The sequence below is a fragment of the Anas acuta genome, chromosome 16 (assembly GCF_963932015.1).
Source record: "Anas acuta chromosome 16, bAnaAcu1.1, whole genome shotgun sequence".
Lineage (NCBI taxonomy): Eukaryota > Metazoa > Chordata > Aves > Anseriformes > Anatidae > Anas > Anas acuta.
This window is the reverse complement of record NC_088994.1, coordinates 7,321,460-7,340,305: the sequence shown is the minus strand read 5'-3', so window position 1 is coordinate 7,340,305 and position 18,846 is coordinate 7,321,460. Positions and strand designations below refer to the sequence as shown.

At 39.0% G+C, this 18,846-nt stretch overlaps 1 protein-coding gene across 6 annotated transcripts in view; it reads left to right on the top strand.

Moving 5' to 3' along the window:
* RBM12 (RNA binding motif protein 12) overlaps positions 1–18,846 on the top strand; it is a 40,376-nt gene that overhangs the window by 3,947 nt on the left and 17,583 nt on the right. Inside the window, exon 3 of one of the 6 annotated variants that reach the window (XM_068700948.1) lies at positions 3,345–5,997. The exons of 3 other annotated variants lie outside the window; for them this stretch is intronic. In XM_068700948.1, coding sequence (XP_068557049.1) covers positions 3,367–5,997 — 2,631 coding nt within the window. In that variant the 5' untranslated portion in view covers positions 3,345–3,366. Of the gene's footprint in view, positions 1–3,344; positions 7,907–18,846 lie in introns of those variants that run through there. 2 more of the 6 variants (XM_068700942.1, XM_068700947.1) reach the window with 2 other exon arrangements.

Below are 18,846 nucleotides of genomic sequence, written 5' to 3'. Positions count from 1 at the left end.
GCCTGGTGTTGCCTCTGCACGTATATTTGTCTAACAAGTGACCAGTGAAATACTTGACAGGACTTTGCTTTTAGTGTTAGTTTGAAAATTAGAGCGAGTGACTTATTGTCTCCTAAGTGCATTTTGAAATAAATCTGACTTGTATGTAAAAATGTGAAATTTGGCCCTTTTGTTATTACTCTGATGTTTAGTATTTAAAACACAGAAGCAAAACTATTGCTTTTTTAAAGCAGTGAAATCCTGAGAACTCAAAACCTAGCTGCTGCAAAACTTAAAGTATATATTTTTTGACAAAAATATGTTACAACTTTTATGCCATGTCCCTGTTAGCTCTTGTTTAATATTGAGTGCTTGTTTAATGTCATGCATGGCATTAGTTACTCAGAGGTCACTGCAGTTAGTTTTCCCAGTGACTGTATGCCTCTGTCACTGTGTTCTCTTGTCAGTAGTGATTGAGTGGACCTAAATAGTATATTCAGTAATAATACTTTGATGTTTCTTAGCATTTATAAGGAACCTTTGAATTCAGTGCAAGACTGACAGCTTCTGGGATAATATTAGCAGCTCAATGTTTTCAGATGCTTGAACTCATAAGAATTCTTTTTGTAACCTTATCTGTTAATTTGCCTACTGGGTTAGGTTCATAGAATCTAGTAAACTAGTAAATACAGTTACCTAACAGGCTGTTGATTCTGATGTATTCTACACCAGCACATCTGGGGGAAAATTCCCTCCCAAGATGGCTTTGTTCAACTAATGGCCAGATCAGATTGTCATGCCTTTTGCATTAGTAAGGAAGTACCTATGAAAAAGTAATCTTCCATTTAATAGAGAAAAAAAAAAAACTTAAAATGCCTGACTGCATAAAAACTTCTGAAATTAATTTATTTGTATAATAGGTAATACAGAAAAAATGTAAACCTCTTAGCAAGTTATACTATTATGCTATTTTTTTTTTTTTTTTTAAAGAATAAATGCAGAAACAGGGTTGCTTTTATAACCCTTGGTTGTCTCAGAGTCATCTAATTTGAAAGCAGTCCTGTTGTATAATCTGGTAAACTCTTATATTTTGCAGTTGCCTTTAGTGTGGCTTCCTTTAAGAAAGAAGAATTTTTAACTCCCAATTTCAGAGGTTGCTGCTGATGCTAGGCAAATTTAAAATAAAGCTACAGAATCACTGAAAAATATTGTGGTTTTATAACAGTGCAGAAAGTCTCATAATTCATTAGATGTGTACTTATCATAGATAGTTCTTTGACCTGTTTATTTTTCATGTGGACTTTTTTTTTTCCTGTTGGAAAGTGATTGGGCAATGAACATGATTCTCTAGTTAAATGTGTGACTAGAAGAGATAAATGCTAAGTGTTGCTTTATTACGTTGCCGTGAGTAGGGAAAGTTGATTTTTAAAAAACAATCCTTGAAGGTTAGCATATATTTTCCTTCCTGTTGCTGTCGTTCCTTGGTGAAGTAGGGGGTTTTCTAGTGGTATGTAGAAGTAGATTTTTCAGATGTTTTCATGTTCATCTTGGAAGTTCCAGCGTATTGTTCAAGATGGTCTAGCAAGGAATCAGATGTTCACGTACGCTGGGCAGAGCAGCAGAGCTGATGCTGTGCCAAGGAGCTTCTCTGCTATTGGCAAGGGTCTCCCCATGCTTGGCTCCTGTCAGCTGGATGTGGGCCAGTGCCCTCCAACAGCGGTGTGTTGCTTGAGGTCATTACTGCACAGAAGGGGTTAACTCTGGTTTATGGGCAACAGAACAAAATATTTAAGTACTCATTTGAGTAACCAGCGTGCAAACAGAAGAATTTTTTCAGTTCTTCCCTGTGGAAGAATTATTACTCTTGTTTTCATTACATACTGAATTCAGCCTTATGCCACGTAGTTAAATTGTTGGATAGTGACTTTACCTAGTAGTTTAGGATGTAATCAAGGTGTTTCTACTCTAAACTGTTTGGAATACCTGGGCAGGCAAATGTAGCTGACTTCAAAATTGGATACAGTACTCAACTGAATGTGAATGTTATGAGATAACTATCAGTTGGTCATATCTTTGGTGTATAGCCTAAAAGATGGTCTTTCTGGTGGTGCTCTGCCTCTTGGTGTTGCATTGTATCATCTGGTTCATCCTCAATTTCAAATGTCTACTGAGTATTTTAATGCCACTTACATGTGACCTTAGAGGTCTTCCATGCAGTTACTGAACTGGTTTGTGCTCTAGGAAGTCAAGAAGCTTCAGAGGTAAGGTGGTTCAGATGAAACAAGGCGCTACTGCTGAGCATTTAGGATAAGAGGCTGGCTTTGGAACTGGTGAATTGTGCTAGTATTATTATGCTGCTTTCAGACTTCAGTGAAGCTTTGTCAAGAATAAGTGAGAATTACCTAGTTTTCTGTTTATCTTGTACTTCTGTTGTGACCGCAGGTTGTTCTTTAGAATGTATGCAAGGTAACTTGAAATCTAGATGTTCAAAATCAATCTTAAGTGTCCACTAGCCTCAGCTGCAGAGGTAGAAGTCATTTACTCATGCCAGAGATTGAAAATGCAATATTATACTGAATATCTACAGCTATTACAGTTATGGCTCGATTTTTTTTTTTTTTTTTTGAAATCTTCAAGGCCATATATCCAGCTAGGATATGCACATGTGTTGTTCTAGTTCAGGTGGGGTCTGTATAGTCACAAAATGTCTGGGGCTATCTTACAGCTGTTAGCTTCACTCTTGCCTTGACCCCTTGCCTCTGCTAGGAGTAAAATCTAACGTTGCTATAATGTAGATGGCCTCTGTCAGGATGGATAGTGATTTATGCTGTTGTCCATAATGGGTTTTTGTTCATAACTCCCTGTATGTTCTCAGTCCTCTTCACCTGCCTGGAGATAAAATCTCTCACCAACTGAAAAGAATAACTTTTTATTGCTCAGAGGTGTACAGAATTCTTGGCAGTCACTTTGCCAGGTACAGTGGATACCATATCAGTGTATGGTAACTTAATTTTGTCTGCTTGGCTAAAATGCATTTAGCTTATGTTCCATTAAATACTCAGCTATTGATGTGATAGTTCTAATCTATGCTGTTCCCTGGTTTTCTTTCCACTGACACTTACGGGTCTCGGTTTAACAGTTGCTTTGGAATTTCTAGTGCAAAATGTATACTAATTGTTTTGGTAAATGTTTAATACTTCAGTCTGCGTGAAGTAAACACGAATAAGGAACTTGGAATATAAACATGCTTAATCTTTGCAAGATGTTAGGAGTATGTAAACAAATGTAGTAGATGGTGTCTGTAGGTAATTGCATGGTGTCATAAACAGTAGTCTGACATAGCCGTTGCCTTTTCTCATCTGCAGGTGTGTGTTGTTTCAGCGCAGCATGGCTGTGGTCATCCGCTTGCAAGGTCTCCCGATTGTGGCGGGGACCATGGACATTCGCCACTTCTTCTCTGGATTGACCATTCCTGATGGGGGCGTGCATATTGTAGGGGGTGAACTGGGTGAGGCTTTCATCGTTTTTGCCACTGATGAAGATGCAAGGCTTGGTATGATGCGCACAGGTGGTACAATTAAAGGGTCTAAAGTAACACTATTACTAAGCAGTAAAACCGAAATGCAAAACATGATAGAACTCAGTCGTAGGCGTTTTGAAACTGCCAATCTAGATATGCCACCAGCAAATGCTAGCAGGTCAGGACCACCACCTAGTTCTGGAATGAGTGGAAGGGTTAACTTGCCCACTACTGTACCTAACTTTAATAACCCTTCTCCTAGTGTAGTAACAGCTTCAACTACTGTGCATGAGAGCAATAAAAACATATCCACATTTTCTACTGCCAGTATGGGGACTGCACCTCCAAATCTTGGGAGTACCTTTGGTAGCCCAACATTTAGCTCGACTATACCTAGTACAGCATCCCCAATGAATACAGTACCTCCTCCACCAATCCCTCCTATTCCAGCTATGCCATCTTTGCCACCAATGCCTTCTATTCCCCCAATCCCTGTTCCTCCTCCTGTGCCCACACTGCCTCCTGTTCCTCCGGTTCCCCCAATACCCCCTGTGCCCCCTGTACCCCCGATGACGCCTATGCCTCCCATATCGGGAATGCCTCCTATGAATCCTCCACCCGTAGCACCTTTACCCACTGGAATGAATGGGTCTGGAGCAGCAGTGAATATGAACAGCGGCTTGAATCCATTGTTTATTGGTCCCATGAATCCTGTAAATCCTATCCAGATGAATTCTCAAAATAGTGTCAAACCAATTCCAATCAATCCAGACGATTTGTATGTCAGCGTTCATGGAATGCCCTTTTCTGCAACAGAATCTGATGTGAAAGACTTTTTCCTTGGGCTCCGTGTGGATGCAGTCCATATGCTGAAGGATCATGTAGGTCGAAATAATGGAAACGGACTAGTTAAGTTCTTTTCTCCTCAAGATACGTTTGAAGCACTGAAGCGAAACAGAATGCTGATGATTCAGCGCTATGTTGAAGTTAGTCCTGCAACAGAGAGACAGTGGGTGGCTGCTGGAGGCCACATAACTTTCAAGCAAACCATGGGTCCCTCTGGGCAACCGCACCCTCCTCCTCCACAGGCTCATTCTAGGTCCAAATCTCCTAGTGGACAGAAAAGGTCACGATCTAGATCTCCCCATGAACAGGGTTTCTGTGTTTATTTGAAAGGTCTTCCATTTGAATCGGAGAACAAACATGTAATAGATTTTTTTAAAAAGCTGGATATAGTTGAAGACAGCATCTATATAGCTTATGGACCTAATGGGAAGGCAATTGGAGAGGGTTTTGTTGAGTTCAGAAATGAAGCTGATTACAAAGCAGCTTTGTGTCATCATAAGCAGTACATAGGGAATCGCTTCATTCAAGTTCATCCAATTACTAAAAAGGCAATGTTAGAAAAGATAGAGCTGATTCGTAAAAGATTGCAGAACTTTAACTATGACCAGAGAGAAATCATCATGAATGCTGAGGCAGAGTCAGGTATGCCAAAATTGTGTGCACATATATCTAATATTCCGTACAATATAACAAAAATGGAAATCCTTCAGTTTCTAGAGGGACTGGCAGTAGAAGAAAACTCTGTACAAATTCTTGTTGATAATAATGGGCAAGGCTTAGGACAAGCACTGGTTCAGTTTAAAGCTGAAGATGATGCTCGTAAGGCAGAGCGTTTGCACCGTAAAAAGCTGAATGGAAGAGATGTTGTGTTACGTTTGATTACTGTAGAAGAAATGAGAGATATCGAGAGAAACCCACAGTCTCAAGGGAAAAAGATACTGAAAATACCAATACAAGGAAATGCACCTGTGCCCGGAGCACAGGCCCCTGCTGCGGAGGAGCATGCCTTCTTGGGGGGGAATCCTAAAGAAGCGAACAATGGCCCTCCGTTTAATTTCCCTGGTAACTTTAGTGGGTCTGGCGCATTTGGTCCTCCTCTGCCGCCACCTGGATTAGGTGGCTTTCCTGATGCTAGACCAGGAATACCTGCAGTCGCAAGTAGTGGTTTGCCTGCTGCAGGTATTGAGGTCCCAGGTTTTGCAGGTGGTCCTGGTAATTTGAGTGGACCGTCAGGTTTTGGAGGGGGCCCTCAGGGTTTTGGTAATGGTCCTGGCAATTTAAGTGGACCCCCCAATTTTGGTGGTGGCCCTCCAGGAATTACTGGTGGTCTTGGGCATTTAAGTGGACCTCCGGCGTTTGGACCTGGACCGGGAAACATACATATTAGTGGACCCCCAGGTTTTGGAACAGGGTCTGGGAAGCCAGGACCAACTGTCATAAAAGTGCAAAATATGCCCTTTACTGTTTCGGTGGATGAAATTCTGGATTTCTTTTATGGTTACCAAGTGATCCCTAGTTCAGTGTGCTTAAAATACAACGAGAAAGGCATGCCCACAGGAGAAGCAATGGTTGCATTTGAGTCTCGTGATGAAGCAATGGCAGCTGTTGTTGATTTAAATGACAGGCCTATAGGCTCAAGAAAAGTAAAACTTGTTTTAGGGTAGCTGTTAATATGAAGTAGTTGTAGAATAGATATTCATAGTGCTGTGATAAATGCATCCGGATTGGTTTTTATAGTATTTCCAGGATAGAACCTGTGGATTGTTTAAACTGTAAACCAGACTTGTTTTGATAAGACAGAGCACTGGGTTAGCCATTACAGAAGAAACACTGCAAGGATACGCGCGCAGTGGATTTTCCCGTACAAATGTGTGGAGAAGGTAGGCAGATTGCTTTTCATCATAGAGGTTTGGTGAACTATACTGGACACAGTGCTTATCAAGGAATCTAGATTGGTTTTATGTAGTTTCGGATAAGGGAAATAGATGAAGTCAGTGAAGCTCTTCAGTGGGTGCTCTTGCAAGCCATTGTAAAATAGATAGCTATTTCTAGATTTGGTTAAAAGCTGGCTGAATTTGCTTTGTTTACAGGTCAAAGCTTTGTTTCAAGTCCTGATTTTACCCTTCCAATTGAATGAATTCTCAGTGTACACAGATTCATTGTTTTGTGTATGTATCTTTATTTTTTTCCAAGATTCTCGCTGTACGAACAGTTGAATTATGCCCATTGCTGATATGTCTACCGAACTAATTCCTTTAAGTATGAGCAGAATCGTTCTGTAAAATTCAAGCTGTTCTTTGTGGAATAACCTTTAGTTATTTATATATTGCAATTATAACTGTGCAGAATAAGACTTTTGCCACAAGTATAGCTAACCTCGAACATCATATGAGTTTTATAGTACACTTAAAACGTTTTCAGTAGAAGTAACAACTTGAAAATACTCATTATTGTTTAAGTAGCTTGATTTGTTAGGATTACATGAACCAGTTGGGATGGGATCTTTGACACTAGTTGGATATTGATGTTGTATTTCTCATGTGTCTTTTGAACTACTTACATAGAGTCTCTGCTAAGAGAACCAAAGTGGTGATTATTAGTAGAAGATTGGAGTCCAGCTAAAGTTTTAAATTAGTTTATATATGAAAGAAGCTTTTATCTTCAGCAACTCTGTCGTGAATTATTGCTATGGGTGAATTCAGAGATAAAATTTATTTTTTTCCAAAACTTGAAAATACTGAGTTTACTATATATTTTTGCAATAAACTTGTGCTGTTGTATTTAAGTCTGTAAAGAGTTGCCATTTTCTTTGCTGTGCAGTAAAACTTTTCATGGAAAAATGGAGAATTGGAAAGGAAGTAATTCACAAGTTGGAAAGTAGAAACTTTTGGTTCATCCTTGCTTGGCTTATGATAAATTTTAAGACTTGGGCATTGCCTGAAAAATCCTGCTATTCCCTGCAAATCATTGTACTTAAACATGGTAATCTTTAAACTGTTTTGTTTTTTGGACAAGAAAAACAGTGCCTTTTGGTGTTGCATATCATGGAACACTGAAGTGTGTTGTCAGGCAAAATTGAGAGGTGCAAGTGGCAACAGTTTTATTCATGTGGTATGTAGGAGAGATTTGGAAACCTGTGCGGCGCTGCATCCTGAGAGGATTTCACAGTACAGGAATATGTGGAAGGATTGTATAAAGGTGTACTTCAATAAAGAGGCGGTCACATTACACAGATGCTTCTGTAATTCATTAGCATAATTTTGTTTTTTGACAGATTATTAGGTGGTCCCAACTTTGGAAAAGTCATGTGATTTGTATATACTGTTTAAAATTAAGCCTTCTGTTAATAAAACTGTCTGTCTCTGAAGCTTCATGTTATGCGTTTCAACAGTCTTTGGGAGTAATGTTTCAACAGCAGATCTGTTTTTCTTTGAAAGTCTGAAAGTACTCTTGCTGATGTCAGAAAGATGTGTGATTAGGAGTCAAGCCTTTCAGTTTATTTTTAAAATTTTGCTCTTTGTTTTTTAAACAACTTTTATTAAAGTTTCATACTATATTGGAGTTACTTGGGTGCTTGTTTCTTCATGTTTCACATTAGAATAAAATTACTGAAAAGGAAAACTTGGCTTCATTGTTCACAGAATTGATTTAAGATATTAGCGTGTGTTGACTTGCAGAAACTGGTGATAACTTTTTCAAGTTCAAATGAATCACAGCAATGCTTGCCTTGTTGTGAAATGTAATTAAACTACAGGTGTCTGGAATTAGATACACAGATTTTTTTTATTTACTTTTGATATCATTTCTCTTGATTCTCTTGGTAATGGCTACAGGGTTACTGGTGTTTGTGTTAGACAGCATATTCTGTGAAACATGCTTCTGTGTGTGTTCCTTTGAACTTTCTAAAAGTGCAGGTTTGTTTTGGAAATCATTTTCTGATTCTTGATTTTCTGTATGGATAAGGATATTTAAATGCTTATTTAAAAACGTGTAAATGAATATAAAAAGCCATTGGTGTTTGGAACATGGACACGGATGGAATGCTTAAGTGAAGGATTTGGGGCAGGGAAGGGGCTCCTCGTTTTGCCAATCAGTTGGTGTTCCTTTTCTTTTTTGTGTAAATGAGTAAAGAACCATTGTCAAGTGTAGGCCCTTGGAAAAAGCAGAAGTCCTAACATATTTAGAATTTCAGCATGTAGTATAAACAACATGGCTGCTGTCCTGAATTGTTATAGATCTTCTAAAGTGTAGATAAAGATCTATATCAAGTATTAGTTGTAAATAATAGTTAGAGGTTTCCTATAAACATAGGAACAGTTTCATAGTAGAAGCAGTCTTAAACTGAATGTTGTGATAAACTATGGAGGATACTCTGATATCAAACTATGTAACTGGATGTGATGAAATTCTTTATTTTGCAGATATTTATTTATGTGAACAGCCTTAAAAATAAGGGGTAGGACCTTAGGGGTCTTGTCTCCACTGTGCAAAGTATGTAACTGCCCTCTCATACACTTCAACGCTGTTTGCTAACACGAGGTAGTATTAGAAGGAATTAGCTGCTCTGGCTTTGATGCTTTGAGTGCCAGAACTGACGTCCTGTATAGCCTGGTTGGAACAATACAGTGAAACTGGTGTCACGCCTTCCTCCAATTATGGAAAGAAGGTACTTGTGTTTATGCAACTGGCTAAGTTGGTGTTTTTAGCAGTTCCTTAAGTGTTTGTGTCGAAGTACTACTTGTTAAAATAAGTGATAGAGCGTTACATATTTTTGTCACGTTGTGTGTGTTTAACAGCAATCATATCATTCACAAGAGAAAGCATGGCTATAATAAATTATTCAATGAGAAATTTGTGACCCACACGGGAGAACTGTAACAGTTACGTGAAAGCATAACATCAAGGCTACCAAGTTTTCAAGTAGTTACACGTAAATGTTCCAATCAGATTTGTTAAAAAAAAAAAAAATCTGAACTTGCTAATACTATAGAAAACACTTCAATAGAGAATTGATGTTAGTGTTGCCATATTTTCAGTGTAGGCTTCTAAGCAGTTTGAGGCTTTATAGTTTTAAGAAGGATGAAAGCTATTCCTTTTTTTTATAAGCAGTGTTCCTTTCATAGTGTTAAATGTTCTTGAATGCTTATGCTTTGAATTTGTTGCAAATAGAGAGGAAGGTTGATGCAAAAATGAAGACTGGTTGTGCTCCAGTTGATCTTGACGGTCTGCCTTGTAAAGAGCATACCTGCTGGTCGGTTGTGCTAAATTGTTCAGGCTGTCCTTGAAGATATTGTTTCTACTATATAAAATTGTTGGCATCTTTCCCTGAGACTGTTGGTATACTAAAGACTGCAGACTCTAGAGAAAAATATATTTTTTTTCTGGTTACCAAGGTACACGAATGGTGCATTAACTGTAAATCATGATTTCAGTGTCTGTATCTTGTTCCTCCTCAGTCTTCTAGCGTGGTGGTTCCAAAGCCGCTTCCAGCAGTGAATGGTGTCGGTCCTCAATGTCTTGTTGAGCTGTGTGCGCCTCTGAACCTTGTTGGCCTTCTAGTCTTTAAACTTGGAACAACTTTATGTTATGGACCTACTATTTGGACTGTGGACCACTATTTGAGAGTAGTTGTTTCTAGATGATTATCCAGGTACTACATGGGTTAGGCCCTAAATCAGAGGATTGCAATTTGTTTCATACAAAGACCAGTGCAAGCAAAAGGTCAGCTTCTAACTTTGATAACTGTTGGAACGAGGCAGTTTTGAACCTGGACTGGTATAATAGGAAACAATTTTAAATTTTGTTTCTGTGAGAGGTTTTTCAGAAATGGTGCCTTGGGCCTGGAAGCAGTGTTGCCAGATAAATGCTTGGCTTTGCCCCTTGCAGGTTTGCTGGTGCTGCTTTCTGTTTTGTGGGTGTGTGCTCTTGCATGTCTTTGGGAAATCTGAGATGGTTTGCGTATGGAGTTGAATGTTTCTTCCTCTTGGTGAAAGAGGAAGTGAAGCTGCCTTTTAAATGCTTCTGAAGGAATGGTAACCTCAAGGGAGCTCTTGATACCTGTTTTCGGCAGTGATAACATGATGTTGAAAGATTTGGCTTTCCTCAGTTGGTCATATGTATTTGACTAAGGCTTGCGGCTGCATACGGAGCTCCCCTTTTCTTTCCCTAACTTTTGATCAGGTAGGTATGCTCTAGCTTGTTTTCTATATAGATGACTTCTCAGAGCTTTGTTCCTATATGGAATGCATTTGGGTGTTGTTTGTGTTTGGAGTGCTTCACACATTCCTGATTTAAATTCTTCTCTCTCATGGATTTAAATACCAAATGTAAAAACACATAGTTCTAGAAGTGTTTCTTTTCCATTGCTCCAGACTGAATGCAGGTGGTGGTTCACAGGTGGTAGACGGTTTAGTTGTGACTCTTGTTTTCACTGGGTGGCACTCACTTGTGTGCAGTTTCCTTTGTCGTTCTTTTGTTTTTATATATGTATACACAGCATGGCAGTTCAGGAGAGAAGCAAGCAGGCAGCTTCTTTCATTGCTGTAGGTCAAAGCTTCTTCCTTTTTGGCTGGTTTTCTCTTGTATGCTCTCACATGTTATAGCTATTCGAAGATAGCCTTAGCAGTTGCATCTCAAACACGTTAATGCAAGCTTTCAAATTGGGAGAGATTTCTTTTATGAGAGTATTTTCCACAAAATCAGTTTTATAACTCTTAATTTACTGCTTTCATGCTAACTTCACTGTTTTTGCCCAGCTTTTGGGAGGAATTTTGTTAAGTTACCAATGAACTAGACTGTTCTTCATTTACTGGGTAGTAGATTACTGCCAGGATAACTTGATAGGGTGGGGATAACAAGCGTTTTCTTGGCCTTTACTGTACATGGTTGAGGGACTGTAATTTCCTTGTAAATTCTGAAATGGAAAAATTAGGACTTGGCAGGCTTGCAACAGGGAAACAGGAATTGATCCTGCGTGAAACTTGCATGGTTGGCAGAGTCAGGTTTTTGGACCTGTCGCTGCTCCTGGAAGCCTGGTGACCTTTTGAAATCTTCCTATTGTAGTTACAGTGTCTTTAATCAAAGAATCTGTAGGATGGTATGACTTTGATTTCTGACCATCTGAAGGTAGGTAGAACTTCCAGCTATCTGTTTCATGGTTACACACAATTAGTTTCATGTCAGTCATTTCTCATTATATACAATTATGTGGATGTAGTGTTGCTCTGTGTGATAGTAGAAAGCTTAGAAATGTTTTCTAGCCACATAGAAATGAAGACAGATTTGGGGATGGAAACTTGCAATGTGGTCAGAACCTAACCTACTTCAAAAATTCCTTTTAGGAAACTTTAAGTGCCTTTTTCAGTTAAAAACTTGTGGAATTGTTCTTGCTTGCTGAGGAAGATTTCAAGCCTCTATATAGCACCTACTTATTTGGTTACCTGCTTGCTTTAACAGCATCTGCGAGAACGTGTTCCATAAAATCATCTTTTACAAAAAACATTGTTTTCAGAAGTTACTAAAATGTCACTGCTTGTTTTGACAGGACAATGGATATGGAATGTGAGAAGTCCTTTCTTCTTTGGCAGGAAACTCAACTCAAACTTCTTTTACGTTTCTTATACAGTTTCATTATTGGCCAAATGTCTCTAATAAAAGGACAATATTTATAAATTCCATGTTCTTGAGGAAAGCTAAATGCAACTAGCTACAAAAGCAAAGAGGCTAATGAAAGTAAATCAGACACTAGCAGTTCATTGAATATAGGGAAAACCTCCTCATCAAGGGGCGGAGGGGAGGTAGAGTTGTTAAATATTGCCAATTAACCTGTCTAGGACCCCCTCCTTCCCCTTATTACAGCATTCCTGCAGAGACAGTCTTCTGTCTTAGGTCTAGTTTTCTAAGAATGAAAGGAGCGGGTTTTAGAGCATAGAGTTTTTCATCTGTGGACCTGAACACTTTTCAGAGGTGAGGTAAGTGTGTGTGCAGGGTGGTGGTGCGTAGTGAGCTTGTCCTTCTGGTCACTGTTAAATCAATGGCAGAAGCAATTTAATGAAGCATCAGCTTTCACATCAGTGAAAAGTTGCTAGGGTTAAAGTGGAGGTAAAAGTTTCACCTTGGCTTTAGTAAAAAAAAAAAAAAAAAAAAAAGCCAAAAACAAAACAAAAAGCCACAAAGTGATGCCTTAATCTAATGAAAACTATTTGTGGTCCAAAAACTTTGCACTGGGCTTGTGTGAAAAAAGAGCAAAATAAAACAGTGAGTAGCCAGTTAAACTTTTAAACTAATATGAGATTTAAATTGAATCATTAATGGTAGAATATGAGGTCTGTAATTGATCTAAATGGCTTGCTGTTTACTAATAGGAACAGTTAAATGTGGATACTTCACAATCTTACATTTTCTTAAGCTTTAAATCGGAACTGTTCTGGATGGTCAGTTGTTCAAAGACACTGTAGTTCTTTTACTTTTGTCAGTGATACTACCTGCGTATGCATAAAAGCATTTTGAGTGAATTGCATGTTGTTAAGGCATCTCAGAAAAATTTTAAAGTATGTTTGATAAAGTACATACCACCTAACAGTGTACTGCACAAAGGCCCTGAATTTTTTTTGAAGGAGGTTTGTCATCTAGCTTTGCATCCATCCCCCTGGATAACTGACACCATATTTTTGTTAGTGATAATCCAAATAGCATTTATTCCTTGCAGTGCAAGCTAAGTGTCATGCTATTTCTTTGAATGTGGTGGTGTTTAGCTATTCTACTCCTGGCAGCAGAAAGGAGAGTGTGTAAGCAGTGTCTTCCTTCTGCTGGATGGTTCATGCTTTAGCATGAAACTTCTTGTGAAAATTTGTCTTTAGATGTGCGTTTACGAAAGTAACTTAAGTCAGAAGTGTAAGTTTTCTGATACAGAAGTACTGTGATTTAAACAAAAGCAATGATAAATTGCTATGAAATATCAGCTGTTTTGGTGCAGTGACCTGGCTGAATATGACTGTAGCGTTGTCATTAAATTCTGTTATGAACTGGAAGGTGAAAGGCAAGAGTGGTCCCTGTAATAGAGATCTGTGCATGCTGTGGTGAGGTGATGGAAGTATATAACAGTCCCTTCTCCCTTGCTAGTCTTGAAAAGGTGGCATGAACCCATTGTTCTTGAATGTTTTTAAAGAGCAGCCCACACTCCATGGTTATTTGCATCTATAATATAAAAACAGATGTTGTTGTAATCCTTTTGTGATCTTCAAATCCTGCTGCTGCATTAGGTACGCATAAAAACCCTGTCGATGAAGAATCTGTGAACAAACTGTTAGTGTGCTGAGTCTTGGCACCGAAGTCCTGGCATCTTACTTGTCTTAGGCATTTGGCTGTTCTCCTACAGAGGCAGCCCTCTGGTGCCCAGAGAAGCTGCAACTTGTGATGTGAGTTTCCAGGTTTCATCTAATGGTGGTAACTCCAAGTTCTCTCTCTATGTAGAGTAAAAGTAATTCATGCTTTTACAGCTGTTAAATCTACACTTCTTTTTTATCAAATAACTATTACTTGCTAAATGAACTTTCCACTGCCCTAGTTTGGTCATGTTCATTAAAAACATTGGAATGGTTTATTTCTCTTGGAGAAAATAAGATAAAGTCAAATTTACTGACAACAGACTTATTTAGGGAAGAGGCTGAAAATCTGCAGAGTATACACTACAGAGAGCAGACATAGAGTAAGCACTTTAAGAGATGTCTGTTTGCAGTTATGGCATCTATCTCCTAAATGAAGGAAGAGTATATGTTCGTTTTGGACCACTTGTGCTGGGATAAGTAGTTTGACCTTGCAGCTCTAATAGGTGACTTCATGCTGCTGGGAAGGTAGACTGGCAGGAGATGTTGGATCTGAAGGAGAACAGAAAAGGGACACATGGTAAATGTCTTGTGCTTTCGTAGTGCTTTTCTTCACCTGGCCTTTTAAATATTCCTGTTGTTAGTCTGAATGGGGGAGGAGGGGAAAACAAACAACTTTGAGTTCCTTTACCAAATCCTTTTCTTGGTTGTACTTCCTTGATATCAGGCTCTTGTGGTGGTGGCTTTTCACAGTTTTTTTTTTTTTTTTGAAGCATTATTCTGCAACAGATTAGGATGGAGAAGTGAAGATATCCAACTAAACATGGTAATAATTGTCAGAAAAATATTGGGAATGTGAATCTTTACCTTGAGAAAAGGACATACTCGGAGGAGCAAACGTTGAAAGACTGTGTTGGCATATGAGGCTAAACTAGCAATGAATACATTTTAAGAAGTTGGTTGCTTATGAGCCCTGCAGAAGAAGTATTACAGGGTTTGTTTCTGGATCATATTTCAGAGGAGTTAAAGTCCATGGAAGAGAAAGCCTTGGAGATGTAGAATGATTCTATAAGGAGAGAAAAACTTGAGAGGTAGCTTCTGCTTCATGTTCGTACTCATTCTCTAGGAAAGGTGGTCACTGTGCGGTAATAACTCCAGAGCAACCCAGAACTGTCTGTCCAAAGTTCATCTGGGAAATCTCAACCTTTTTTGTCATAATTCTGGAGTGCAATAAAAACAAGAAACATGGCCCATTTTTCATTAAGTGATCACCGGAATTCTTAAGCTGCATGAATTCATTTGATAAAACAGCAAAGACTTTTGGTAAAAGTGTATACTGCTGACATGTTCCATAAAAGTTTTATTTTGAAGCCATGCTGTTGGTGCAGTATGTACTAGTCTGAAGAGATGTACCTCAGTGACTTCTGCTTCACCATCACTTGTATAACGTTGTGTCTGTGTTTGAGGGAGTAGATAAAATCATGCAGGCTCTAGAGTAAGAATGGGATGCGTTGGGCATTGGTTCTCCAGCTCTTGGGAAAGGTAGAGGATGCTAGAGGAAGCAGAAGAATGAACACCAAGAAGTATCCTCAAAAATCACGGATGTGTGTAAGTAAGAAGGGGTATGTTGAAGTACCTGTAGGCCCTGTTGCAGCATAGTGTAATAGAGGAGGAATATGGTGCAGTCTTCAGGCTCTGCTGGAGGAGTTGATGCTCAACGTGGAAGTCTGAGCCATAACCAGCTTAATTCATTTGGGGCACGGGACAGAATCTTCACGTTTGTCCCTGAGATTGGAATAGTTAAGTTTCAATAGAAAAAATGAAGCCTTCCTTGAGAAAGGCAGAAGTGTGTAAAATGCGTTGTGTTATTACAAAGGTCAGAGTGGTTGAGCTGGGTTGGTTTTTTTTTTTTTAAATCGAGTTCATTATATTTTGGTAATTTTTGAGAGTCACAGGGCAAAAAGTATAGCAGCTGAATATGTATGTAGAAAGTACAGAAAAAGTCTTACTTGGTGGGTGAACTTAGTGAGCAATTCAAGGGTTGCAGTTACATGTTCCACATTAAGCCAAATGAATGATTGACTCTAAAGCCCTAACTTGCTTTAGGTTAGTTTTTCAATACTTTTTTTTTTTAGTCTGCTGTTAAGCATTATGGGGAACTGCTTTTTCTTTCACAGGAGGAGCTTGGAAAACTAGCTCTTTAAGATTTTATCTTTATAACTGGCTTAACTTTGAGGTGTTAGCTTGTCATACACTACAGTTGGGTTCAAACTAGTATTTGAAATAGAATCAGAGTTGATCTGTTCGTTTACTTCATCAAAATGAGACTATACTAAAAAAGTCACAGGCTTTTCTTCTGACCTTGTTGGTTATGATTACGTGGACTTTTTTTTTAAAAAAAAACTGTCCTAAACTTGTTATTTTTATTAGCATAAATGAGATTTGTCCCTGCTCAGTCATTTCCTGGACCTCTCCCAAAGGTCAGGTTGCCACAGCACCACTACAGCATGTGGGCCAGGAGGCCACCTTCAGGTACAGAAAACCTAATTCTGGTGGTGATCCTGGAGCTTCTGGCTCATGTGGAGACAGCTCAGTAAGTAGAAGTAGGTCATAACTTCCATCTATATTCAGTAGTGTCGTGGGCATGTTGTAATCAATAAATCTACTCTCCTATGGCTTGGAGTCAAATTTGGAGCTCAGAAAGGCTTGCCTGTGTTGGCAGCTGGCCACCTACCTACCTCGGTCAGGGCTTGGGTCACTTCTATGTCAGCACAGCCAGATATTGTGCCCTTCAGAAACGTGCCCCAGCTTTCCCTTGCTTGGGGGCCATGTGCCCGTCTTCGTGGCTGCTTTTCCCAGGTGTTCAGGCTGCTGGGTGGAGCACAGGTAACGCATCAGGCTGGCACCTGGCTTGGTTAGAGCACCTTGGTTAGAAAGGTGCTTTTAATGTTTTCTTTAATGATTAGCAGATAGCTTGTTTCACGTTTCTTGTCAAGTTTGTAATAATGGCTAAGCAACCTCCTTTTTCCAAAGTTTTGATTAATCAATCAAGATGCATGATGCCAGATAACATGAAACACTGCATATAAAGAACAGAATTTGTTACCTGCATGTAGAAATTTCTACTGCTAGTCCTACCTTTCCCCTTCCCAATCCCTAGGAGTAATGAAAGGGTGGAAAATTGTAACTCTTCAGTGGTCTGGGCTGTGGGGCCCATGGGAGATCCAGAGTGCTGCAAAGGAGCTGTAATCACTAGTAATTTTTGTGCACTGTCCTCCCCACACGGGTCTCATGACTTCAGCTCTGAATGAAGATGCTTTTTAGTGCATCTAGTGATGCAAAATCTAGCTTTATTATTTCTGGCTGGGCCTCATGAGGCTTGGGAAAGTACGATCATATTAAGATTTTTATTTTGGTAATACATATAAAAAGTGGAGCTGACACTACTTCTGCACTCTGCACCAGTGTTGATTTTGTAATATTGAAATCTGAAATGTTACAGCCTGTCCTCTGAAAAGTGAACTAGTAACCTGAGAAAGCATTACATCTGACAGTCTGTGCACATAGGGATCTTGGGAGAAAAGAAAACCTTTTTTGAAGAAATAAGGGTGATAAATGCAAGATATTAGATTTCACTAAGCAAGGGACAACCCTAAGGTTACCTTAGGGTAACCCCTTAGGTTACCTTAGGGTTGTTGGGAAATTATGATTTATTAACTGGGAATTTGTTACAAGTGCTAGGTGTATTGAGTTGTTGGGAAGCATAACACCAAAATGGTGAAGCTGGTATTGCTGGTGCATTTTGCTAACAGAATTGCTGGTGTTTGTGGTGTTTGTAAGCACAATGTAGGGTGGAAGCTATAGCCAGAATAGTACCAAATAACCTCATTGAGTACAGTTATTTCTGAGCACGTGCATTAAAACTTCAAGCTCAAGTTCTAACAAAAATCTTAAGTTGATGTGTAGTATTTCTTGTAAATTGATGTAGTATGAATGTTGTATACAGAGATGCAGTTGAGAATTTATTAGTGATAACTGAAAATAAACTGAAGGTTTTCTTGTGCAAAATCCTTGCTTATATGACTTCCTCTGTGGAGCAGTGAAACCAAGCTGACCCAAGACTGTCTGGATTCTGTGTTACCATTGACATTCCTCTCTCCAGAAGGCGTCGCTCCTGGCTCTACTAAATGATGGCCCTCATATTGCAGGGAGATAAGTACAGAGAAGTTTGTTTATGCCTCAAACACCAATACATGACACTTCTGGGAAATGTGAAACCCTTCAAGATTATGAATTTGTACAGTTAAGATCTTTTAAGTAGGGCTTTTTTCAAGTGTAGGTGGGCATTGCTTTCTTTTATTTGTTTTATTCTCTTTTAAGCATTGGTACATAAGCAGAATCAGTAGAGGAAAAATAGTGAGAGAAGTATAAGGTACTACTAGGCTCATCTATGGAGTTAGTGTTGTTTACATTGGAGAATGCTCTTTTCTGTGTGAAAACTTGTTTTTTCTATAAAAATGTGAGAATTGTTGGAAATTCTGAAAAGCTTGTATAAAATTCCAGAAAGTAGCAGATAATGGATTAGTCTTCTACATGCATCTCCTACACGGTTTTCCTAGAATGCAGCTTTTTTTTTTGGGGGGGGGGGGGGGGGGTCTTGGTTACATTATTTAGGACATTGCTGCAGTTCCTCCAACTTATTTATTGGTGTGCCTCCATTTAGTGTAGAACAGTTTGGAAATAATGAAATGGCATTTACTTTTCTGTGTGTATTACAACTGGAATTCATGATCATCTTCACAGTGCAGAGGTGGTATGTGTAGTAAGACTTAATCATTTTGACATTTTTAAACTGGACTTCAGTTTGGTTGTCTGAGCAGTTCTTAATGCATATATAGTTCTTAAGGGTCTGGAGCTGATTTGCGTTTTCTAGAAAACTGGGAATGACTTCTGGTTGAGCAGTGAAAAACTTCTATGGAGTACTAGTGGTTTACGAGCACAGGATCTTGCGTAGACTTCTGTGGGTTGTAACCTGCTCTTGAGTTCATAGGAATAACACAGGTGATGTAAGACCATATTTTGAAGAAAATATATTGTGTGATGTCCTAACTAAAGGCAAAAACATAGGTGTCTGATGGATCTGAAGCCGGGTGCTGGAAACTCTTCCCTTGAGAAAGG